Source organism: Chaetura pelagica, unplaced genomic scaffold (assembly GCF_000747805.2).
Source record: "Chaetura pelagica isolate M959 unplaced genomic scaffold, ChaPel_1.0 scaffold316, whole genome shotgun sequence".
In the NCBI taxonomy this organism is placed as follows: Eukaryota; Metazoa; Chordata; class Aves; order Apodiformes; family Apodidae; genus Chaetura; species Chaetura pelagica.
In genome coordinates this window covers 977,960-998,009 of record NW_009953497.1, presented here as the reverse complement: position 1 = coordinate 998,009, position 20,050 = coordinate 977,960, and the positions used below count along the sequence as shown (strand labels likewise).

At 49.0% G+C, this 20,050-nt stretch overlaps 1 protein-coding gene and 1 pseudogene across 1 annotated transcript; one reads left to right on the top strand and one right to left on the bottom strand.

The window, feature by feature from the left end:
- The first annotated feature begins 1,508 nt into the window (after positions 1–1,508).
- Positions 1,509–5,606, top strand: LOC104390200 (annotated as a pseudogene).
- A 1,382-nt stretch (positions 5,607–6,988) lies between these two features.
- CHST13 (carbohydrate (chondroitin 4) sulfotransferase 13) lies at positions 6,989–11,769 on the bottom strand. Its single transcript, XM_009999281.1, has 2 exons — positions 11,704–11,769; positions 6,989–7,834 (listed from the first exon to the last, which is right to left on the bottom strand). The coding sequence occupies exons 1-2, from the start codon at positions 11,767–11,769 to the stop codon at positions 6,989–6,991; spliced, it is 912 nt and encodes a 303-aa protein (XP_009997583.1).
- Positions 11,770–20,050: the final 8,281 nt, after the last annotated feature.

The window sequence follows — 20,050 nt, the reverse complement described above, 5'->3', positions numbered from 1 at the left end:
CTGCCTCCATCCTAATACAGTATTTTTCCAGAAACTCTACTTTGTATGAGATGTAACATCCTTACCAGGGACAAGTGAAGTGCCAGCCAGCAAACACAAGCAAATCTGAAAAGCCTCCTTCAAGCGTGACACCGCTTCCAAGACATACTTGAAAACACATTATTATTTTTTTTTTGCCCTTCAACGCAAGTCTATTTAATCCTCCAGCTGGTAAACAACCCAATCTGTGCTGCACAGCAAGCTCTGCATAGAAAACTATCACTGAAGCTCAGTTTTGTTCCACTGGAAGGAGAAACTCAACAGCTTCACATGAGCCACCGGGGATGGGGGCAGCAGCTCCATAGCGTGAAATACCCACAGCACGGGCAAAGTGCCCGTCGGGCTCCGAAGGCTGGGGCAGGCAGAGCTGTTAGCAGCACCCTGAGGAAGGGGCAGGCTTGCTTTTGGCTGCTAAGTCACATCGGACTGTGCCAGCCCTCAACATGGCAGGAACGGGTATGTGTGTGTTTATATAATCAATGTGCTGTTGTACACACAGGCCTCTGTAGACACAGAAACAAACGGACTGATTTAGTGGGAGGTGTCCCTGCCCGTGCGGGGGAGTTGGAACTTGGTGACCTTTAAGATCCCTCCCAACTCTAACCATTCTGTGATTACTTTTTACAATCATACACAAATATAATCGCTCAAGATATAATAAGGATAATAATAAATGCTGTTTAATTATTCTTGTAATACATCCTTTATACGCATACACATATTACATATAATGTGTGTGTTATCACCTGTAAATATTTCAGTTATTTGCAGTAACCCAATTACACATTATAATATAATCATTATTTACATTTTGTATGTGTGCACACATGGACATATCAAAGTTGCATTATTTTTTGCATCTCTGGTGCTCTGACAGTTCTCTAGCAGCTCCCAAGGCTTGCACCAAACACCAGGGCCGACCTGGCAGGGTGGGCACTTGTCCCCCTCCCTGAGCACACCTGTGCTGGGTGACACAGATGCCCTGTGACTCAGGAGTCTAAATGCTACTTCATATGGCGACAGCCACGTTTAGTTTCTTTAGTTATTTATATTTAATAGGCACTTGATGAGGGAGGTTGGAGAAGGGAGGGTTTATAGAGAGTTTTCAAGGTTATTCCTCACCTGAGGCTGAGCCGTGTGCAATCGCCACATCTAACTTGGATTTTTCTGTTTGTTTTTGGGCTCCTGTTGCTGAGACAGGGTAACCTCCCGGTTCTCCTGCCCCAGCCCATCGCTGCCAAAGTGCCACTGAGGACTAGTGCCTGGGCAGAACCGGTGCTGCTGGGCCAGCAGGTCCCAGGCACCCCACACACCCCAGCAGATGAGCTTATGGGGAAGGCGTCTTATTGCAGCCACGCTTGCTTGGGTGCCTCCATTCCTTTAGCAGGGGCAGTGCATTTAGTGCAACAGGGACGCCTCAGTGCTCTCACCTGGCTGCTTTGGCAGCCATCAGCACCTGCAACTTTGCCATGGGAAGTACCATCCTTGTCCCTGAGCCCCTGAGCTGCTTCCAGCACTCCCTGGATGCAGGACCTCAGTGTGGGGCCGTGGGGGTAACGTCCACACTCACCTCTGGACACCAGCCCTGTGAGGAAGGTTCATTGCCCTGCAGAAATACCAAGATGTTGGGGTTTTTTGGCAGTGTAAGGTGTGGATTTAATGGCAGCAAAAGAAGTCCATGCAGAGGTAGAAATGCCCCTGCTGCCATTGGAGTTAACCCTTTGCTCTTTCTCTAGGTGACAGCAGCTGAGCTCATTCCTGGTGGGATGGTTGGTCCTGACTTCACCTTGCTGGCTACAGGGATGCCCAAGAAGAGTCTTCACCTCCGTTCAACATCAAACCTCGGCCAAAATGCAGCACAGTACTTGGTATGTAGTCCCACAGACACTTGCACCAAAGACAGATACATCCTGCAGAGCTGCTTTTTGGTCCTGTGTGGGATCCTGGCAGTACATTTGTACCCTTCATCACCTGACCACCACCTTCTCCTTGGACACAGAGCAGGGTGCTCAGGCAGGGTCTAGGGAGTGCCATACTGCTCCATCCTCCTTGGGGGCAGACTCTGGGCACCTGCTTCTGCTTTAAGCCTTTGTTGCAAATCAGGTCCCATTACATTCCCAATCCCCAGTACAGGAGAAAACCAAACTTTGAGGGGTCTGGGGGGGGGTGTGTGTGCATTTTAGAGGGGGTCTAGGTAAGCTTGGTGTTTTTCTCGTCTGGCAAGAAAAGAGGGTGCAGTGAAACAGATAAAAACCCTTCGAACAACTAGGAGCCCTTCAGATAAATGGTTCCCAGCATCCGACGTCTTACAGGGAATTAAAACGCTTGTAGTTGGGATCACCAGTCACACGATGTCCTCGTAACTCCGCTTTCTTCCAGTCCTCCAGCTTTATTTGTGCCAGCCGGGGAAGGGTCGGGGTTGCTCAGCGCCGGGGGCGGCCCAGCAGCCCCCCAACCTCCCGGGGCTGTGCCCCCGCTGCTGCTCGCCTCTGGCACGGGCAAAGAGCTTCCAGCCTGGGAAGCCCCGCCCGGGCTGAAGGCGTTTGCTTCAGAAATACCGAGTGGCCATTTTCTGTTTTGCATGGGCAGGTTTTGCTTTGGAAAGTGGTACTTTAGGTAGGGAGAAAGCTAAAGGTATGACCTAAATGGGTTGGATTGTGGCTGTTCGTTGGTTTGGGGTGGTTTTGTTATTGTTGTTGTTGGTTGGTTGCTGTTGTTGGTTGGTTGTTGTTGTTTTAATAAGAAGTCCAAAGGTGGGTGTTTCCAAAGGTTGTACATGACCTAAAAGACACCCTGTCACAGACCAAATCTTCACAGACCAGATCTCAGCAGGGTATTGTCCTGAGCAGCCCATGGCTGAGGCTGGAGGGAGGAACACTCTGTGTTCCTGTGGTTTTGCTGTTGTTTGGGGCAGTGGGTCAGGTCTGATGGGGTTGCTGGGGGACAGGCTGCTGATCCAATAGCCGTGGCAACTGGCACAGTCTCCAAATTGCCACCTTTGCAGGAAGGTTTAGAAAGCAGTTGGCTAAAAGACCAAGCCCAGAGCATGCTGCTCCCCTGCTTTCATTCCAAAAGAGCCCCAAGGGGCTCCCAAGCAGACAGACATTGCCTAAATGCCCCCAGACAGCACAACAGGGAGAGTGATTTGTGTATCTGCTCTTGCTGCTCAGTGTGCCATCAGCTTTTAAAAGCTACCTGCAGGGAACAAGAAGGGGAAAAAAAAGAATAATAATCCATCAAAAAATTCCTCCTCCTCCTCCTTTTCTGACTCTGAATCTGAGCCCAAATTATGATTCATGACCAAAAGCAATGAAAAAGAGCTTGTGGTGACTTGAACAATGCTTTTTCCAAGTAGAGGCAGTGCTAAGCATGGAATTCAAGGCTCCTGCAAAAGCAGTAGGAATGTTCTCCAAGCCTGAGTGCTGCGGATGAAATTTGTTGCATCATATCTTATTTTGTGCATTGAGTTTCAGATAGATAGGGAGGCACTAAGATAGCACAAGAAAGGCCATTTCTCTGAGATCTACAGTCCAGATTGGGAGAGTCAGTCAGACTGCCAGGATCACCAGCAATTTTGCTTTTCTTTTTCATTGCTTGGTTGAACCCCATCTCCAAATGGAGTACTCAAGGAGGAAGTGTCAGCATGTAGGTGCTGATCAGAGGCAGAGAGGAAAAAGGTTAAGATATAACAGCTGAAAGTTCTTAGATGGAAACATTATGTTTTAAAAGAGCCTGGGAGCACTAGGGTTTTATAAAACCTCCCATTGTATTGCACTAATAAGTCAAGTGTTCAGAGCTGAGCCAGCAGACCCACTCGACAGCAAATTCTGTTACTGGTGTGTTTATTTACAAAGGCAGCCACTGACCAAAGCTGAACAGAAGACGAAAGACTGGAATATGGATTTAAAGAAACACAGCTCCTTCAAATGGCTTTAATTTAAAATCCTAGGATGGGGTTTGTAATTTTCTTGTGTATTTTGCCCCCTCCTTCCCATTTCTTCTTCAAGGAATGAATTATCCAGTCAGCCAGCCAAAGGGAAATTTTCCTCTAGGTGTCTCTGTCCCCATTATTATTCTCACATTCTCCCCAGTATTCTCTCTCTCTCTCTCTCTCTCTCTCTCTCTCAGGACGTGGTGGAGGACATTATTTCATCTGGACACCTGCACCTGTGCTGTATGTATGGCTTTGCAAAACAGGTATCACCTGCTCTTGAAAAACTGGAGGTGTGGGGCCTGGATTTGGTAGGTTTGACCAGAAATCCAGAGCACACACCCATGCACTGGCCACTCTGCTGTTGTAGTTCAGGAGATAGCACTGTATCACTGCCAGCCCATACCTGCTGCAAACCTACTCCTCTCTCTCTGTTTGGAGTATTTTGCATCCCAACCAAAAGCATCTGGAAGGAGAGGAACAAAAAAGCCCTGCAGGTTTTGTCAGGAAGAAATGCATGGTCACAGTAATAGCACATTGCCTTCCCTGGCAATGGGGGGTGGCACAGGAAGCTGGAGGATGAGGGAGGAGAACAAGGTGTAAAGAAAAAGTGGCAGCAATTTTCAGTGAAAGGAAAAACTAATGTTACATTATTCCTTTATTTCAGGTTCTATGCAAGTCTCTGACCTGCTTAACCCTGCCCCCCGAGATGCCACGGCCACCCCCAAACAGTTCAGTAAGGAGACAGACCTGAAGGGATCTGCCCCCAAAAAAGGAGCCTTCCCAAGACTCAGATCTACAGAGGAGTCACTTAGTTAAAAGAAAGTCCCCAGCCAAGACAAGTCCTCCTACCCAACAGAGTCTGGTCCCACCACCTCACTGTTGTGAGGCACCTGAACCTGAAATGCTGCATCAGGATTGGAGTGGGAGCTGGTGCTTAGATCCTCAGCAGTGTGCACTCAGCCACCTCGACCTGGTGGGACTTGTTAATGTTGATCCATGTGCAAAGGGCTGGATTGACTGGGCAGCATCCAAGTTTTCAGGCTGGAAAACCAGCACAGTGGATGGATATCAGCTTGGCACATCATTTTGGCCATGAGGAACTGCAAGCAAATCTAGACTTGATCCAAACATGTAGTCTTCATATTGCATAGGATATTAACCAAGATAACCTTCAGCTTTTCCTCACCTCATACAACAGTTGTAGAGACCTGGAAATTGAGAGACCAGTACCTGGCATCAATGAAAACACTGCAGAAATGCTCAAGTGCCCTGCCTTGCTAGAGGTTGGTGACAACTTACCTGCCATGGAAGCAGTGGTTGAATGCATTTCACATCTTGACCCAAACAAAACTTAGGTTTCTGAAGATGGCTGAGTGTGGGGGCCTGTGCCAGCTGGCTCAGCCTGGCAAGCTGACTGAAGTCTTCAAGTAGTTTTGTGCAGGGAACGGGCTAAATGCCCACAGCCAGCATGACCAGGCTGATGTGCTCCCATACCCCCTCCTCCTCCAGCATGGGCTCTGGGGATGGCACCCACAGCCACTCTCACACCGGCGAACATGGTGAAGGAAGTGCTGGAACCCCAGAAGGAACTGACTTCCAGGATGCACCTCAAAGCACAGAAGTATCCTGTTAGGCAGGAGCCCCTCTTCAGGATTCAAACAGCTCTGTTCACCTTCACAGAACCCACTCACAATCTAGCATTTCATCCAACATGCCATTAACTTTTCTCCCTAATTTGTGTGTGCCTATCTGAGCTGCCACCTCCTTGGTAGTCTGTGCTTGGCATTACTTTGGTCCCCTCTGTATGGCCTTGGCATCAGAACCTCTTTAAAATGCATTAACATTCAGCAGTCTTAGTAAGTCACATTACTGTACATGCTGATACCATCTCCTGTCTGTGCTGTATATCAATCCAGATGACAGCTGTTGTCTCCCCTGCTCATCCAAATATCATTTTTGTGGCTTTGTGAGGTTTAGAATTGCTTTCTAGTTGTGCTTCTGCTAAAGGACCCTTATGGTGCAGCTGGTACAACATCTGTGCCATGTGGGAAAACAAGACCATGATGACGGGGAGCTCAAGGTGCTGGGGTAGGTGATGCTCCTTGGCACAGCTGTGCCTGGAGTGCAGCCTCACCAGAAGGTCTTTGTGTTCCCAGGTCTCCTGGCAAGTCAGGCAGACATGGGGAAAACAAATACTGTCTTGGTCTCATCTCTGTATGTGTTTTAGGAAGGAACAGACTGAAATCTTAGCTGAGCTTCCTGAAAGAGCAAAGCAATTAACAAGTGAACTTACACTAACCAAGGTGCACTATTAACAGAGTACAAAGGATTAAACCACAGCAGCCTTGGCTCCAGGTCAGCAGCTGAGGCCCAGGAAGTACCAGGGAATGTGAACCACTGCCAGCCATCAGGCACACAGGTCAGAGGGATGAGCAGGGAATGCCTCTGTGCAGGTAAGTTTTTTAACGTTTATTATAATTTATTAAATAAAAAAGAAAAAAAAAAAAAAGAGCATGTAACGATAGGACAAGGGGTAATGGTTTTAAGATAGGAATGGGTAGATTTAGATTGGACATCAGGAAAAAGTTCTTTAATAGGAGGGTGGTGGATCACTGGAATGGGTTTTCTAGAGAGGTGGTGGAGGCCCCATCCCTGAAGACATTCAAGGTCAGGCTTGATGGGGCTCTGAGCAATCTGTTCTAGTTGGAGATGTCCCTGCGTATCGTAGCAGGGTTGGACTAGATACTTTTAGAGGTCCCTTCCAGCCCAAGGTATTCTATGATTCTATGTTGAAGAGTGGGAGGGAAAGGGAAGAAAACTCTCCATCCCTGGTGTTTTGAGAGGTGTCCTCCCTCCAGAGCATGCACAAGTGAGGCATCAGCATGTGGAGCAGACCATAACACAGATGGCACAGGGAAGAAGTCAACCAAGAGATGAGCACAGGGTGGGAGGAGAGGAATTTTGGAAAGATGAGAGTTACCCAGCTCTCCTTTGCCTCTCCTCCCGGCCCCTGCCTCATCGGAAGCGGAGGTAGGAGGGGATGGAGTAATTGAAGAGCAAGTAGTCCATTTTGTATAAATTAAAGAGTCTCCTTTGGTAGAAGGGGCTAATGTCCTGAAAGAACTGGGCTGTCATGTCGTCTGTCGTCCTGGTGGTCTTGGATGAAGATGGGAACTTGACACTTGTGTCAGCCCCAACCAGCTGAAGGATGTATCTGGCATCTTCGGCCAAGGTCTCATACTTGCCCACTACATCGTAGTGGACAATGCAGGGATGGCAGAGCGAGTGCACCCGCTCCCAGTGCTCGTTGAAGGGCTCCTCCCGCTGCGTCCGTGGATCCAGCAGGTAGTAGACAAACTCCTCGAAGCGAACGTCGTCCCCGCGCTCCAGGGCCTCGTCGCTGGGCTCCTGCCGGTGCCGCCGGATGATCTTGGTCCCGTAGCGCTTGTGGAAGGCCGTGTTGTAGCTGCGGGTGAACTTGTTGCGGTAGGCGGAGACCAGGCGCTCCAAGGGCTCCCGCACGAAGATGAACTTGAGGTAGCTGCGCAGGCGGTGGTTGATCTCGGGGATGCTGTACTCGGAGAGGGTGCGCAGGTTGGATGAGACATGGGCCTCGTTGGCAGGGATTTCCAGTGGGTCCTGGTACTTGCCTTGCCCTGTCAGGACCATCATCACCCTCTTCCAGTTAGTGCAGGCCACCTTGGGCACGTAGCAGTAGAGCAGCCCATGCGTGTCGTCCACCACCAAGTGCCGCAAGTCATCGGGCCGCAGGAGACGCCGCTTGCGGGTGTAACGGTTGCAGATGTTGCTCAACAGCTCCCGTCTCTGCTGGTGAACTGCCTGCAGTGATGACTGCTCAAACTGGAGAGAGAGAAGAAAAAAAAGATGGTCACCAGCTTGTCCAAGCTGATCATGGCCAACACACAACACTTGACCCACAACTGTCCCTATCTTCTCCCCTTTCCTGAGTTTGGCAGTCACCCATGTCAGAGTTTGGAGTACAGTGTCCAATTCTAAAGCCCCCAACTTAAGAAGGACATGGAACTCCTGGAGGAAGTCCAGAGAAGGGCCACGAAGACAATCCAAGGGCTAGAGCACCTCTCCTACAAGGACAGGCTGAGACAATTTGGGCTGCTCAGCCTGGAGAAGAGAAGGCTCCAGGAAGACCTTATAGTGGTACATCACACAGGAATGTGTCCAGGTGGGTTTTGAATGTCTCCAGGAAAGGAGACCCCACAGCCTCTCTGGGCAGCCTGTCCCAGTGCTCTGTCACTCTCACAGTAAAGAAGTTTTTTCTGACATTTATGTGGAACCTCCTGTGTTCCAGTTTGCACCCATTGCCCCTTGTCCTATCACTAGACATCACTGAACAAAGCCTGGCTCCCTCCTCCAGACACTCACCCTTAATGTATTTGTAAATATTGGTGAGGTTGCCCCTCAGTCTCCTCTTCTCTTAATAGTTTTCATCAGAAATCCCCCTTAAAACATCTGTGAAAGGGAACCATATCGAGGAACTCAGAAGAGGAAGCTCTGCTCCTCCTGCCAACTCCCTCACCATTTTGGTCACAAGGAATGGGATGTTTTGTAATTAGCCCTCATGTCATTGCTGGGAATCTCCAACATCCTTGTCCAGGCCAAGACCACTAACGGCTTCACTGTCTGTTTGCTAACCTGGGGCAGCTCTGACCCATGGAGGTGTTGCTTTAATGCAATGCAATGACCCTCATGTTGCAAGACAATGGTGGCTTCCACTTTGGGGATGTGAAGACAGTTCTGCTGGTGTCACAGGGTGCCATGGGAAACGTCTCTGCAGCCTGCAGAGCTGTAGCAACATCAAGATGAAGGGTGAGGGCAGGCCACCCTTTTTTGTCCCTGCATCCTTGCTGCTGACAGCTGTCATAACTTGTGCATGCCAAAAGACACCCTTTGCCAAGCTACAGGTGCACTCTTGCCTCTTCCTGGAAGACCACAGCAGGCTTTGGGAGGCACTAGAGCCTGGGAGAAGCACTGTTCTGGAGATGGGGCTTTGTAAAGCTCCTGACAGGAGTTGAGATCCTGAGTCAAACTGCCCCTCCTGTGGATGATCCAGCAGACTGGTCACCTTCAGAGAGGCACTAACATGTGGGCAAAATCTCCTCCTGCAAGGGGTGAACCTAACTCAGATCTTCTCAGCTCTCATTTCCATTGATGAAATAACCTTGTCCAGGTCACCTTATAGAGACTAGTTTCTCCAGGAACCTGCATGGACAGTAACCTGAAACAAGGGCAGAAGAAATCACCCCATCCCCCCTGCTTCCAAGAGGGAGGTGATAAAGAAAAATGCTCAGATGGAGAAAATGCAGGTCGACAGACTCTAACTGCCACCAAAAGATGACTACTTAGATAAGATGGTGTAGCAGCTATAGAGGAGATAACCACAGCTGAAGAGGCATTCTCATGGTACACTGCCTTGGGACACAGTCAAATGTTTCAGCAGAAATCTCTTTTGTCTGGAGGCTTCGCACCACATTTTAAAATTGGAAACCCTTTTTAGCAAGCACTTTAAAAAAGAGGCACATTAATAATGTGATTTTTTTTTTTTCAGGTGTTTTTTCCCTGCACTTGCATAATTCAGAACTATTGGACCAGACAGACAGACAGACACCCAGTCTGCAGGCATGGCAACAAATAAATGGGACTACTTTTCAACAGCCGCCCACTGGAGTAAGTGGATGTCTTGCAGTTCTTTCAGAGCACAATTGCTCCCTTCATTTCTTTTTCTTTAAAAGCCAGAGGAATTAAGTATCACTTTTAAGGAAATGACACCACGACATTCCAGCAGCGTTAGGGTTTGCTGGTATTGTGGCCAAGGAAGTTCACAGCTGCCATTTTTCCCAGAGCAAATGTAATTTGGCTGCTTAGAGACATTAAAGCATCAACCTAGACAGTAATACAAGGTGGGGTGTATGGAAAGGAGTTCTGGCTCCAGCTGCAGCAGGCACTGCTGATGGGCACTGGGGAGGCAGTAGGGTGGCAGCCAGCTATAAGGATCACCAGTGTTGTCTTCTGCTTCCTGGGGGCTGCAGAACATGACAGCCCCATGGATGTGAGGAGTTTCAGGGCACATTTTGTGGCTGGGGCATGTGGCCATGGCCAAGCCCGTTGCACCGGTTGGAGCGTGGTTTCCTGCAAGACTTCCTGCAGGGAAGTTGTGGGCAAGGATCCCACTGCAAAGACAAGTCTGGCTGCATGACTGTAAAACTGTCCACCAGGGGCAAAGCACAGTAGAAGGAAACAAACACTTTTGCAGCTTCAACCACAAACCCTCAAGCTCTCAGTAAGCTGCTAAGGGCAAGTGGGACACCTTGCCTGGTGCCAGGTCACCAATGCTGGTTGGGCTGCAGGCACTGAGCACTGGCGAGGGCTCCCTGCCTCAAGCAGCAACAATAGCTTGTCCTCCAGCATTTCCTAGCATGGGCAGAGACCCACTGAGCCCACCTGGAGGGGAGTCTTTGTGTCCTCCTGCCCCTTTCTCAGCAGGTGTAGTTGGCACAGCTCAGGATGATAGAGGTGACCCAGGATTATAAACCCCTCATAGCTAGGTCCAGATTTTGTATATGGGGTGTGTGTGGGGGTGTGTGTGTGTGTAAATAGCACTCAGTATAGAAGCATCCATCAGGTATTAGGTCAGAAAGCACAGCAACAATGCTCTTGCCCTGCTGCAATGGCTCAGAGTGGGCTTTGAAAATCTCAGATAGCAAAATCCCCTGAGATTGCCCAGCTGTGGCTCAGCCCACCAGTAATGAAACAATTTTCCTACATACCAGCAAGGGCCATAAGCAGTTTTTAATCACAGAATCAACTAGGTTGGAAAAGACCAAGATCATTGAGTCCAACCATTAACCCTGCTCTCCCAAGTGGCACCAAGCCATATTCCCAAGCACCACATCTAGACAACTTTTACACACATCCAGGGATGGTGACTCAACCACCTCCCTGGGCAGCCTGTTGCAATGTCTGACCACTTTCACTGATAAAGTTCTTCCTAATGTCTAGTCTAAACCTCCCCTGCTGCAGGTTGAGGCCACTTCCTCTTGATCTATCACCAGTTACTTGTGAGAAGAGACCAGCACCTACCTCTTTACAACGTTCTTTCAAGTAGCTGTTGAGGGTGATGAGGTCTCCCCTCAGCCTCCTTTTCTTCAGACTAAATAGCAGCAATTGCCTCAGCTGCTCCTCTTGAGTCTTGTTCCCAAGGCCCTTTGCCAGCTTTGTCACCCTTCTTTAGACAGCACCTCAATGTCCTTCCTGAATTGAGGTGACCAAAACTGGACTCAGTATTCAAAGTGTGGCCTCACCAGTGCCAAGTACAGAGGGACAATCACCACCCTGGTCCTGCTTGCCACACTGTTTCTAATAGAGGCCAGGATGCCATTGGCCTTCTTGGACACCTGGTCCCACTGCTGAGTCATATTCAGCCACCTACCAATCAGAACCTCCAGGTCCCTTTCTGCAGGACAGCTCTCCAGCTACTCTTCCCCGAGCCTGTAGCATTGCATGGGGTTGTTGTGGCCCAAGTGCAGGACTCAGCACTTCATTCATGTTGAACTTCATACAGTTGACCTTGGTCCATCCATCTAGTCTGTCCAAGTCTCTCTGTAGAGCCTCCCTACCCTCAGGCAGATCAACACTCCCTCCCAAGCACCCTGCTCACCCTTCACCCTCCTATTTCCCTGTTCTTATCCCCTTACCTGGTCATTCTCGTACAGGGCTTGGAGCGGGCTGCGACCAGCCTTCCCTTGCCACAGGGATCTCATAACTCCGTCTTCTGTGGCTGGAAAGAGAGTGAGAAAAATCAGAGGGGCTGGAGGGGCTGCTTCTCTCACCCCCTCTGGAGATGCCCACATTGGGATGAGGAAATGTCCCCCAAGAAGATCCAAAGTCAATTGGAGAAGATGTTCAAGCAATATTTGTCACTTCCCCTTATTTTTTTAACAAAACCTGCAGTTAAGGTTCAAAAAGGTCCCCATCTAACCTTTAAACAAATGTAAGACCACAAATAAAGACAACAGCTTGTTACAATTCCAAAAGCACCTGGGAACAGTTTGATCCATGTGCATTTGGGATGTGTCACTGTGTTCAGGCTGCATGGGCAAGGGAGGTGACAGGACTCTGACCAATATTACTACAGCCCCACAAGAGACAAGACAGCAGCTGTGCTTGGCAGAGACAAGGGGCAGATCCAACACCAGGAGCTCTGTGCTGAGCCCCCACAAGCTCAGAGTTTACATTTCCAGGCTCAGAAACACAGTCATTAGTAGACAAATTGGTTAGATGCTTTGTCTGACTGGTAAGTCCTTTTAAGTTACTGACATTTTTATTTATTTTTTTTTCCCTCCTAAACCAGCAACATTTCCATGAGTGTTTGAAGCTGAAAACTGAAGCAGTCCTTGCCCCTTCCCTGCCATGCATCTGCAGGGCTTGATTTCAGAGGTCTATGAGCAGCAACACCAAATCTGAAGCTGGATCTGGCCAGTCATGAACATAATGCTGGACACCCAATCAGTGACAGATGCTCAAGTTCTCATGCTCATAAATTATGCAGGGATGCAGCCATCTCCCAGGCTATGAAGCATCCATTTCAGCTGCCATCCCTCAGCCCCAGGGACCTGTTTCCAGCAACCACATGGCCCGGAGATCTGAAACCTAATGCATGGAGCCAGCCATGACAGGGAATGCAGGCTCTCTTTTTACAGTAACACCTCCAAGCAGCTGTCCCACCTCTCACCCACCCTCTGATTCTTGTGTCTGACCCTCTCTATTGGCAGAAGATGCCATGACTGTTTTCACATGAGAAGATGGTTTCTAGCCAGGGGGGTTGTGCAGCCCTGGAGTTGGCTTCCACAGAAGAAATCACACTGAGTTTTAAAATGGAAGATGATACTTTTTCTGAAGGGGGTGATAGGAGACCTTGCTCAGGAGGTTCTTCCAGTCCTCCAAGTTCCTGTTCCTACAGGGACCTTCTAAAATGTCAGCAGGGTGTATGTGGCAGAGGGAAGAGCATTCCTCACAAACCAATTCTGGCAACATAAAGGTTACTAACACAGAGGCTTTTTTGCACAACAATTTGGAGCTCTGGATCTTTTAGTTCACTGACCATCACCAAACAAAACTGAAGCTGTTATACAAGCCCCAGATGGCATCTTTTTAATCAAAATAACCAGAAGGAAAAATCCAAATCCCATCTTCATTTTCATGTGCTTATACTCAGCTTAAAAGAAAACTGCTCCACAGCACAAAGTCACCGGGGTCTAAGCTAAACATTATTCATTCCTGGAGCTGTAATTAGGAGGAAATGACTGCCTGACCTCACAAGATTTCATCAGCAGTGCATGTGTGCTTGTGTGTTCATGGGAAATGACACTTCCTGCAGCACTGCATTGATCAAGATGTGGCTCAATAAGAACATACAGTTTCTTCCTCAACCCCCTGTATCAGTTACCTCACAGGAGGGTGAAACAGCATCTGTGCTAATGAGAGATAAGCAGAAGATCCAACGTACACAGCACTGGGCTGAGATGCTTGTCCCAGAGGAGCCCCATTTCACATTTCCAGACTCAGCTCTCTGCAAGTGATGGGGCATGAGATTGACCTTGAAAACTCGACTCACTGCAGCTCAAATGTGCAAGCAGAGAGCATTACACTCAAGTACCTTTCCTGGCCAGGGCTGATAAATTCCTGTTTGATTCAAGAGCATGACCCTGCTGTGGGCTGTCTGCAAGTGCCCTGCACCACAGCAGACACTTGTCCTATATTTAGTAAAAGCAACATGGAGGCGTTTTCAAGATTAACACGTGCATCCACCAGAGCCTTTCTTAGAAGGGACATAAACAAACCCCGGGTGGTTCAGGCTGGCCTGAAGCTACTAGAAATGCAAATTGCTCATGCTGGTGCTGTGCAGGGGTGGGTGGAAACGCCATCTCAGAGAAAGGCTTCGGTGTGTGGTGCAGGGTCAGGCTGTGGCCCAGAAGGAGCGAGCTGACTTGTCAGGAGGCTCTTTTGGGTGAACAAAAAGCAAATCTCCAGTAAAGGGAGTGAGCCCAAGTTGGGCAGGTTGTATCTGTGCTCTGACCACTCTGGGCTGTACCTTTCGGTGCTGCTGAGACAGGAGAACAAGCCTGACCAGGGGCTGCTGCACCTTGCGCGACTCTTGCCAACAGCCCCAGCAGAGATGTTGCAAAACAGATTCCCTCCAGCCTTTCCCCAACACAAGATCTGGCAGAGAAAAAGGCGCCTTCTCTAGACAGCAGCAAACCCCCTGGGATCCCTGCTGTGCTCACACTGCACAGGGTTCCAGAAAAAAAAAAAAAAAAAAAAAAAAAAAAGGGAAAGGGAAAAAACTAAAGGAGAAGAAGCTGCCAGGCTGCTCCCGTGCGGCTGGAGGAGCCCAGGAGTGCTGAGCTGGCGGGGAAGACGCCAACACTCCACACTCGTCTTGACAGCTCTTGCTCTCCAAAGCAATGACACCATCCCCTGCCCGGGGCGCTCGCCAAACCCTTCAGAGCAAATGTCTGGCCCAACGGCAGGTTTTTACAAGGCTCCAACTGCAGGAACTCTCCCCTCCACCCCTCAGGAACCGTCTGCTCGCACTACACCCGGCATCTCAAAGCGAAAAGCAAACAGGCTCCTGACTGGGCCACGAGGATGACTTTTGGAGAGGGCGCTGAAGCCGCGGCAGAGCAGGAGGTGCAGCAGCCGTGGGCACAGCACCCGGCGGGGCTGGGGCATGCGGAACCCATTGGTGCGCCCTGTGGGACCAAAGTGTCCTTCCTCTGCAGAGCGGCTGCGAGCACCTGCGGCTGGAGGCAGGCCTGGGCCACCTGTAACCAAAGCATCTCCAAAACACCTGGAGCTTCCTGGCAGAGCAATGTTGGCCAACACAGCTGTAAGCAGGCCAGGGCTGCTGTGACCTGCCCAAGCCAGTGGGAGGCTGCAGACAGTGATTTAACAGAGTCCACCCCACCAAAACCAGGGTTGGCCACCTAACACAGTTCTGCTCCATGACCCCAAGCTGTGGCCATCCCCTGCTCACCATCCCTCAGCCCCAGCACCTGTAACATTTCTGCTGATGCGCTCCTCTCCCAGTCCACCCACTGTCGCCAGACCCCGGGTTCCTAATCATGCAGCTCTATGAACACAGCTCAGCCCTACTTTGAACAGAAACCTCCTCTTCCCAGCTGCTCCATCCCAACTACCTCATAGTGCAATCTCACAGCATGCTCCCACCCTGGGGTCTCTCTCCCATCCTGTCCTCACCTTCACCACCTACTCCAAGCAGGCACTGGCCCACCTTAGGAAGGCTGAGCTCAAGGGGCTCCACAGCTTGCTGGAGAGGAAACTAAACATGGAGGAGGAACCAGGGAAAGGCTCAGTTCTTAATCTGTGCCTGTTTCTTCCATCAGACCTGGGATACGGCCTGGACTGCAAGGAGGAGAAGGAGTAAGGAAGGGGGCAGATGGGCAATGGCATTTACACATCCCTCTCCTTCAACTGATTCTTGCTGAGAACAAGTCAATCACCCTTCGTAGCACAGCTTACTCATCTCTAGGATGCTCCTGGGACTCCAAGAAGTTTGGGAAGACCAAGGAATACTGAAATATATGACAGTGTCGAGGAGGGAGGATCAGCAGAGTAAATTGATAGTTCATGCTGCATTTTGGCACCGTGGCCCCAAGTACAGCAGGATCTTCCATCATGGGGGAGCTGCCAAGATCTTCATATCCTGGCTTTCCTCCTGACTTTATAGCTTGTTACTGAGGTTCCCAGATGCCACCACATGCAGCTGTAACCCTCAGGAATTTAGCATCGCCACGATTGCATCTGGGAACAGGGAAGTCACTTAGCCAAGATACATTGACTTTCTAAAGGGGAGAAAACATCAACCCTTGGCAACTGCTGGTTCACTATTTAGATAACAAATATCAAGACAGTGTATGCTCATGATCCAAATCCACAGTGTTTTTCACTGAGACAGAGAGAAGGAAATATCACATTTTTCCTTGGCAACTTCAAAGGATGAGGCAAGGGAGCAGGAGTGATGAAGACCAAGAGCCTGAAAACGCCACACTAAGGCAGTAACATTGACCAGAAATCACTGAATGAGATGAGCCTGAGAGGGAGTTCAGGCACATTTTGGAGTCTCCTGTGCTACAAGTGCAGCCCAGGTTTTACTGTGGTCCCATGAAAACCGAAGCTCTTCTCTTGCAGCAGTGTGACATCAATACCACAGCAGGAGCTGGGGTCTCACTGCCTTGCCAGCTCTCTTTGGAAAAGGGAATAGATTTTAAAGCTGTGAATATTTAGGTGTCCTAGCAGACTGCAAAGACAGCCAGATATGTGTGAGGTGAGGGAAAGACTGGATCATGCCCATCCCAGACTTTTGGAAGCACCAGTGAAAGAATTTGCTGTTCTGGCTGCAGAGGCTCTTAATTATGAAGGGAGGTTCTCACAACCACAGCAGCAAATCCAGACCCTGCATTGAAGAGTTTGGCCAGGAGACAGGATTCAGGCAGCAACAAGCCTGCTAGGCTGACATCAGCACTACCAAGGCTTTAGAAAACAGTCTGAAGGAAATAAAACAATGAAAAGATGTGGGTGTGACTGGACAGGGGGAATAAAATCAACATGGCATTTACTAAGCACAACTTACACCCATGCAACCTGATCTGTCAATAAAATAAGCCATTTCTGTAGATCAAGCATGTGTGGTAGATCTTCACCCAGATTTACATAACGTGCGAGACATGAAGTACCACAGGAAGTAAGTACTTCAGACAGAGAAGATGAAGTTTAGAGGGTGAACTGCAAGGGACAGAAGCAACTGGAAAGCAAGCAGTGTTTAAATAGGAAATACTGAGCAGAAGGCAGATTTCTAGTAAAAGATCTCTAAGATTTGCTTTGGGGTCAACACTTCAGGAATGAATAGACATAAAAATAGAATGGTACTGACAGTGGACAAAGTGTTGAGAAAGGCAGGGAGAGACTAAAACACCAAACAGGGAAACTGAAGCCTCATCCTGGAGATGTCCCCTTTGAACAGGGGAGTGGAAATGCAACAGAATTTAATTTTGCAATGTTAGAATTCAGCAGTTTCAGCTACTTTGCTGCTGGAAGTGGCAGGAGGTCCCAGATGCATTAGTTCTGGGCTGTCAGCTGCCAGTGTGACAGTCATAAAAAAAGCAAATTAAGTCCTGAAACATACCAGGTGAGTTATTTGCTATAGCAGCAAAAAAATGCATGAATACTATTATCCATAGCATTGGTAACCCTCACCTGCAGCACTGACAGCTCTGCTCTCCTAGGACGAAGGCAGATCCAGAACTGCTGAGAAGGGCTATGAGACAACCAGGCAATCCCAGCACTTGCTGCCCCATGAGAGTCTGCAGCAGCTGAGCTGGGATGTGATTGTTCCCTGAGAACAGACCAGCAAAGAGGGACAGGCAGTGTTTCACATGCAGGACATCTTCATGCCCACTTGCTCAGGTGCCTAAATAGGAAAAGGTTTGGAAACCCCAGATCAGTGGGAGTCTGGCCAAGATGTAGCAGGATGAAACCCAACTCTTTTTGAGCTGGAGGATGGACCTTTCAGGCATTTTCCAGACCAGACTCTGGGGCCACAAGGAGCCAAAAGCTCCACTCATGGTCTCCAATACAAAACACTGGAAGGAGTTAAAACCTGAAAATTCAGTGGCCTCCAGCCAAGGGGAGTGAAGAGAAAGCACCCCAGAGGCCCCAAGGAGCTCATCCAGACCCCACCACTGTCTCCTCACCACTGTCTCACAGCCCCAGCTTCACTTCCTGTTGCGTCTACACAAAACCTCAAGAAAGATAAAAATAATTGTGCCTGGCCACCCAAAACAATCATTCTGGGTGCTAATTACAGCCTGCAACTCCCCACAGGAGAGTGGGCCAGGGGTTTGTCTGTACTGCAGGAAGCCCCAGCTCTCAGGGCAGCCCCTCTTGGGGGCATCTCAGAGATGCTCTCTCAGACCAAAACAAAGGCTCTGAACTTGAGGGTAGAAGGGTGTGAATCCATCACATCTGTGATGGATTTGTGATGGATTCTGGGATTTGAACATAGGAAATGGTACTGGTGACATGATCTGATGACCTGACACACATGGTGAGTGCACAGCTGTGCAGCAGAACTGTCTTTGCAGGATAAAGAAGAGTTTATGGTGGGAAACAAATAGGAACAATATCACCTCTTTATATCAAAAGGGGAAGCAGCCAGAGCTCCACAGTGTAAAGGGAACAGCACTTGCCTAAAGTCAGTCACTGGAAGAGCCAGAAATTAGGACCTGGATCTCTTTGCAGGAACAGCAACGAGCTTTTCCAGACTTAGCTGGTTTTCACTCCTCTCCAGCACCTGTCATGGGCAATGAGCAAGTGCTTCAGTAGTGCCAGTGGCAGCTCACTTGTCCCTGACTGCAGAAATGCAGCCCTGCTTTCTCAAGACGGGCTCCTCCCTATTACAGTAACTGCACCCGAGGGACACAGAGAAGGATCCTGCCATCTAATTTAAGAAAGGATATTGAGACTGTGTTGTTCCAAGCCAAACCCTAGCTGCAGCCACTGCCTGCTGAGCCCGTCCAATTTTCGATTTTAAAAAGTGTGCCTGCAAACCAATTATATCATTCTGGACATGGTCTCTAGGATTCTTTGTATGTGTATGTGTGTCTTGTCTCTCTTGGCTGGGACTCTTACTCTCTTGAAAATGCTGTTTTATGGACATTAAGAGCCTTTGGTTTTCAGAATTGTTGCTTTTATTCTTTCCCCCCCCTCCTTAGCCGCTGGTTGCATTTTGTGTCACAATAGGCTTTGTGAAGGGCTGTGCTCTGAGTATGGAGTTTAGAACATGCATTTAGAACTTGCATTTTGGTCCTCCAGCAAAATCCCTGTCAGCTCTGTCCAAAAAATAGAGGCGGGGGGGGGGGGGGAAAGGAAAAAAAAAAGGGAGGGAGGAAAGAAAGAAAACAGAATTTGACAGCAGCACTGGTAGGTCCAGATAGTTCCTGCAACCTGAGCTCAGTTTTCCCTCCCAGTTTGATAGCAAAGCCTGTGACACACTGCCTGGTTGGTGGCTGGACACTTTGACAGTGTGAACATGGCCCAGGGCACAGAGGCCAAGAAATGGAAGCAGCAGTCAAAGCCCTGAGCAGTGGCTTGTGGTCTGAGTAAGGAGCTGCCCTGCCTGGAAGGATCAGAGCTATTGGGTCAAACAGTGCTGGTCACAGGGAAGCAAAGCTTAAGCATGGGAATCTCTGGGTTTTATTCTTGGGCTTGGACTGGTGGAAAACATTTATTTTATTTCCACCTAAGCACAAGAGCTGATTGTCGTTTAGTTGGTTTTTCAGGTGTTTTTTAAAGATACTTTTCAAAATGAGGGTGATGTGGGATTCCAAACACCAAACCCCCCCACCAAATTCCAGACCCAACTACTTAACACTGCTGAAGGTCAACGGAGAAGACAATCACATTAGCAACCATTTACTTTCTCACACACTGGATTCAGCTGGGAAAACAAGTGGCAATTCTGGCATTCACATCCTTATACATCTTCAGAACTAAGGGAGCACCTCTGGGAATTAAAAACAAAACCCATTCCTATTTTTATTCTTAGAGGAAGGTTTTGATTTGGGAATGCAAATTTTTTGCTTCAGTGAAGAGGCAAAGCCAATCTAGTTAGATTCCTGGGACTGCTCATTTTTACTGCATCTGAAATGCTGGGGATATAGACCACAGAGGCTGAATTAAAATGCTAGAGAAGAATGGAAAAGAAATCTAACAGAGCCACATGCTTGATTTGCTTAAATGCATCCTTCAACTTTGTGAATCCAGACCCAACCACCTCCGCTGTGGAGCTGCAAGTGAAATTAAAAGGAGGAGGCATAACTGGCTGGGCTTCACTCAGGTGTTTGCTCCAGATCCAGCTCGATGGATCAATGAATTGCTCCAAAAAGCTTAAGTCTCCTTGAGCATCTTCTTTGCCATGGATGATCCCCGCATGCAGTGGTGATGTGGGGAAGGGGGGGGGGG

Coding starts and splice junctions, on each gene's coding strand:
- CHST13 (XM_009999281.1), bottom strand. CDS start 11,769: ATGAGATCCCTGTGGCAAGGGAAGGCTGGTCGCAGCCCGCTCCAAGCC. Junction 7,835..11,703: donor CCCTGTACGAGAATGACCAG/GTAAGGGGATAA, acceptor CTCTCTCTCCAG/TTTGAGCAGTCATCACTGCA.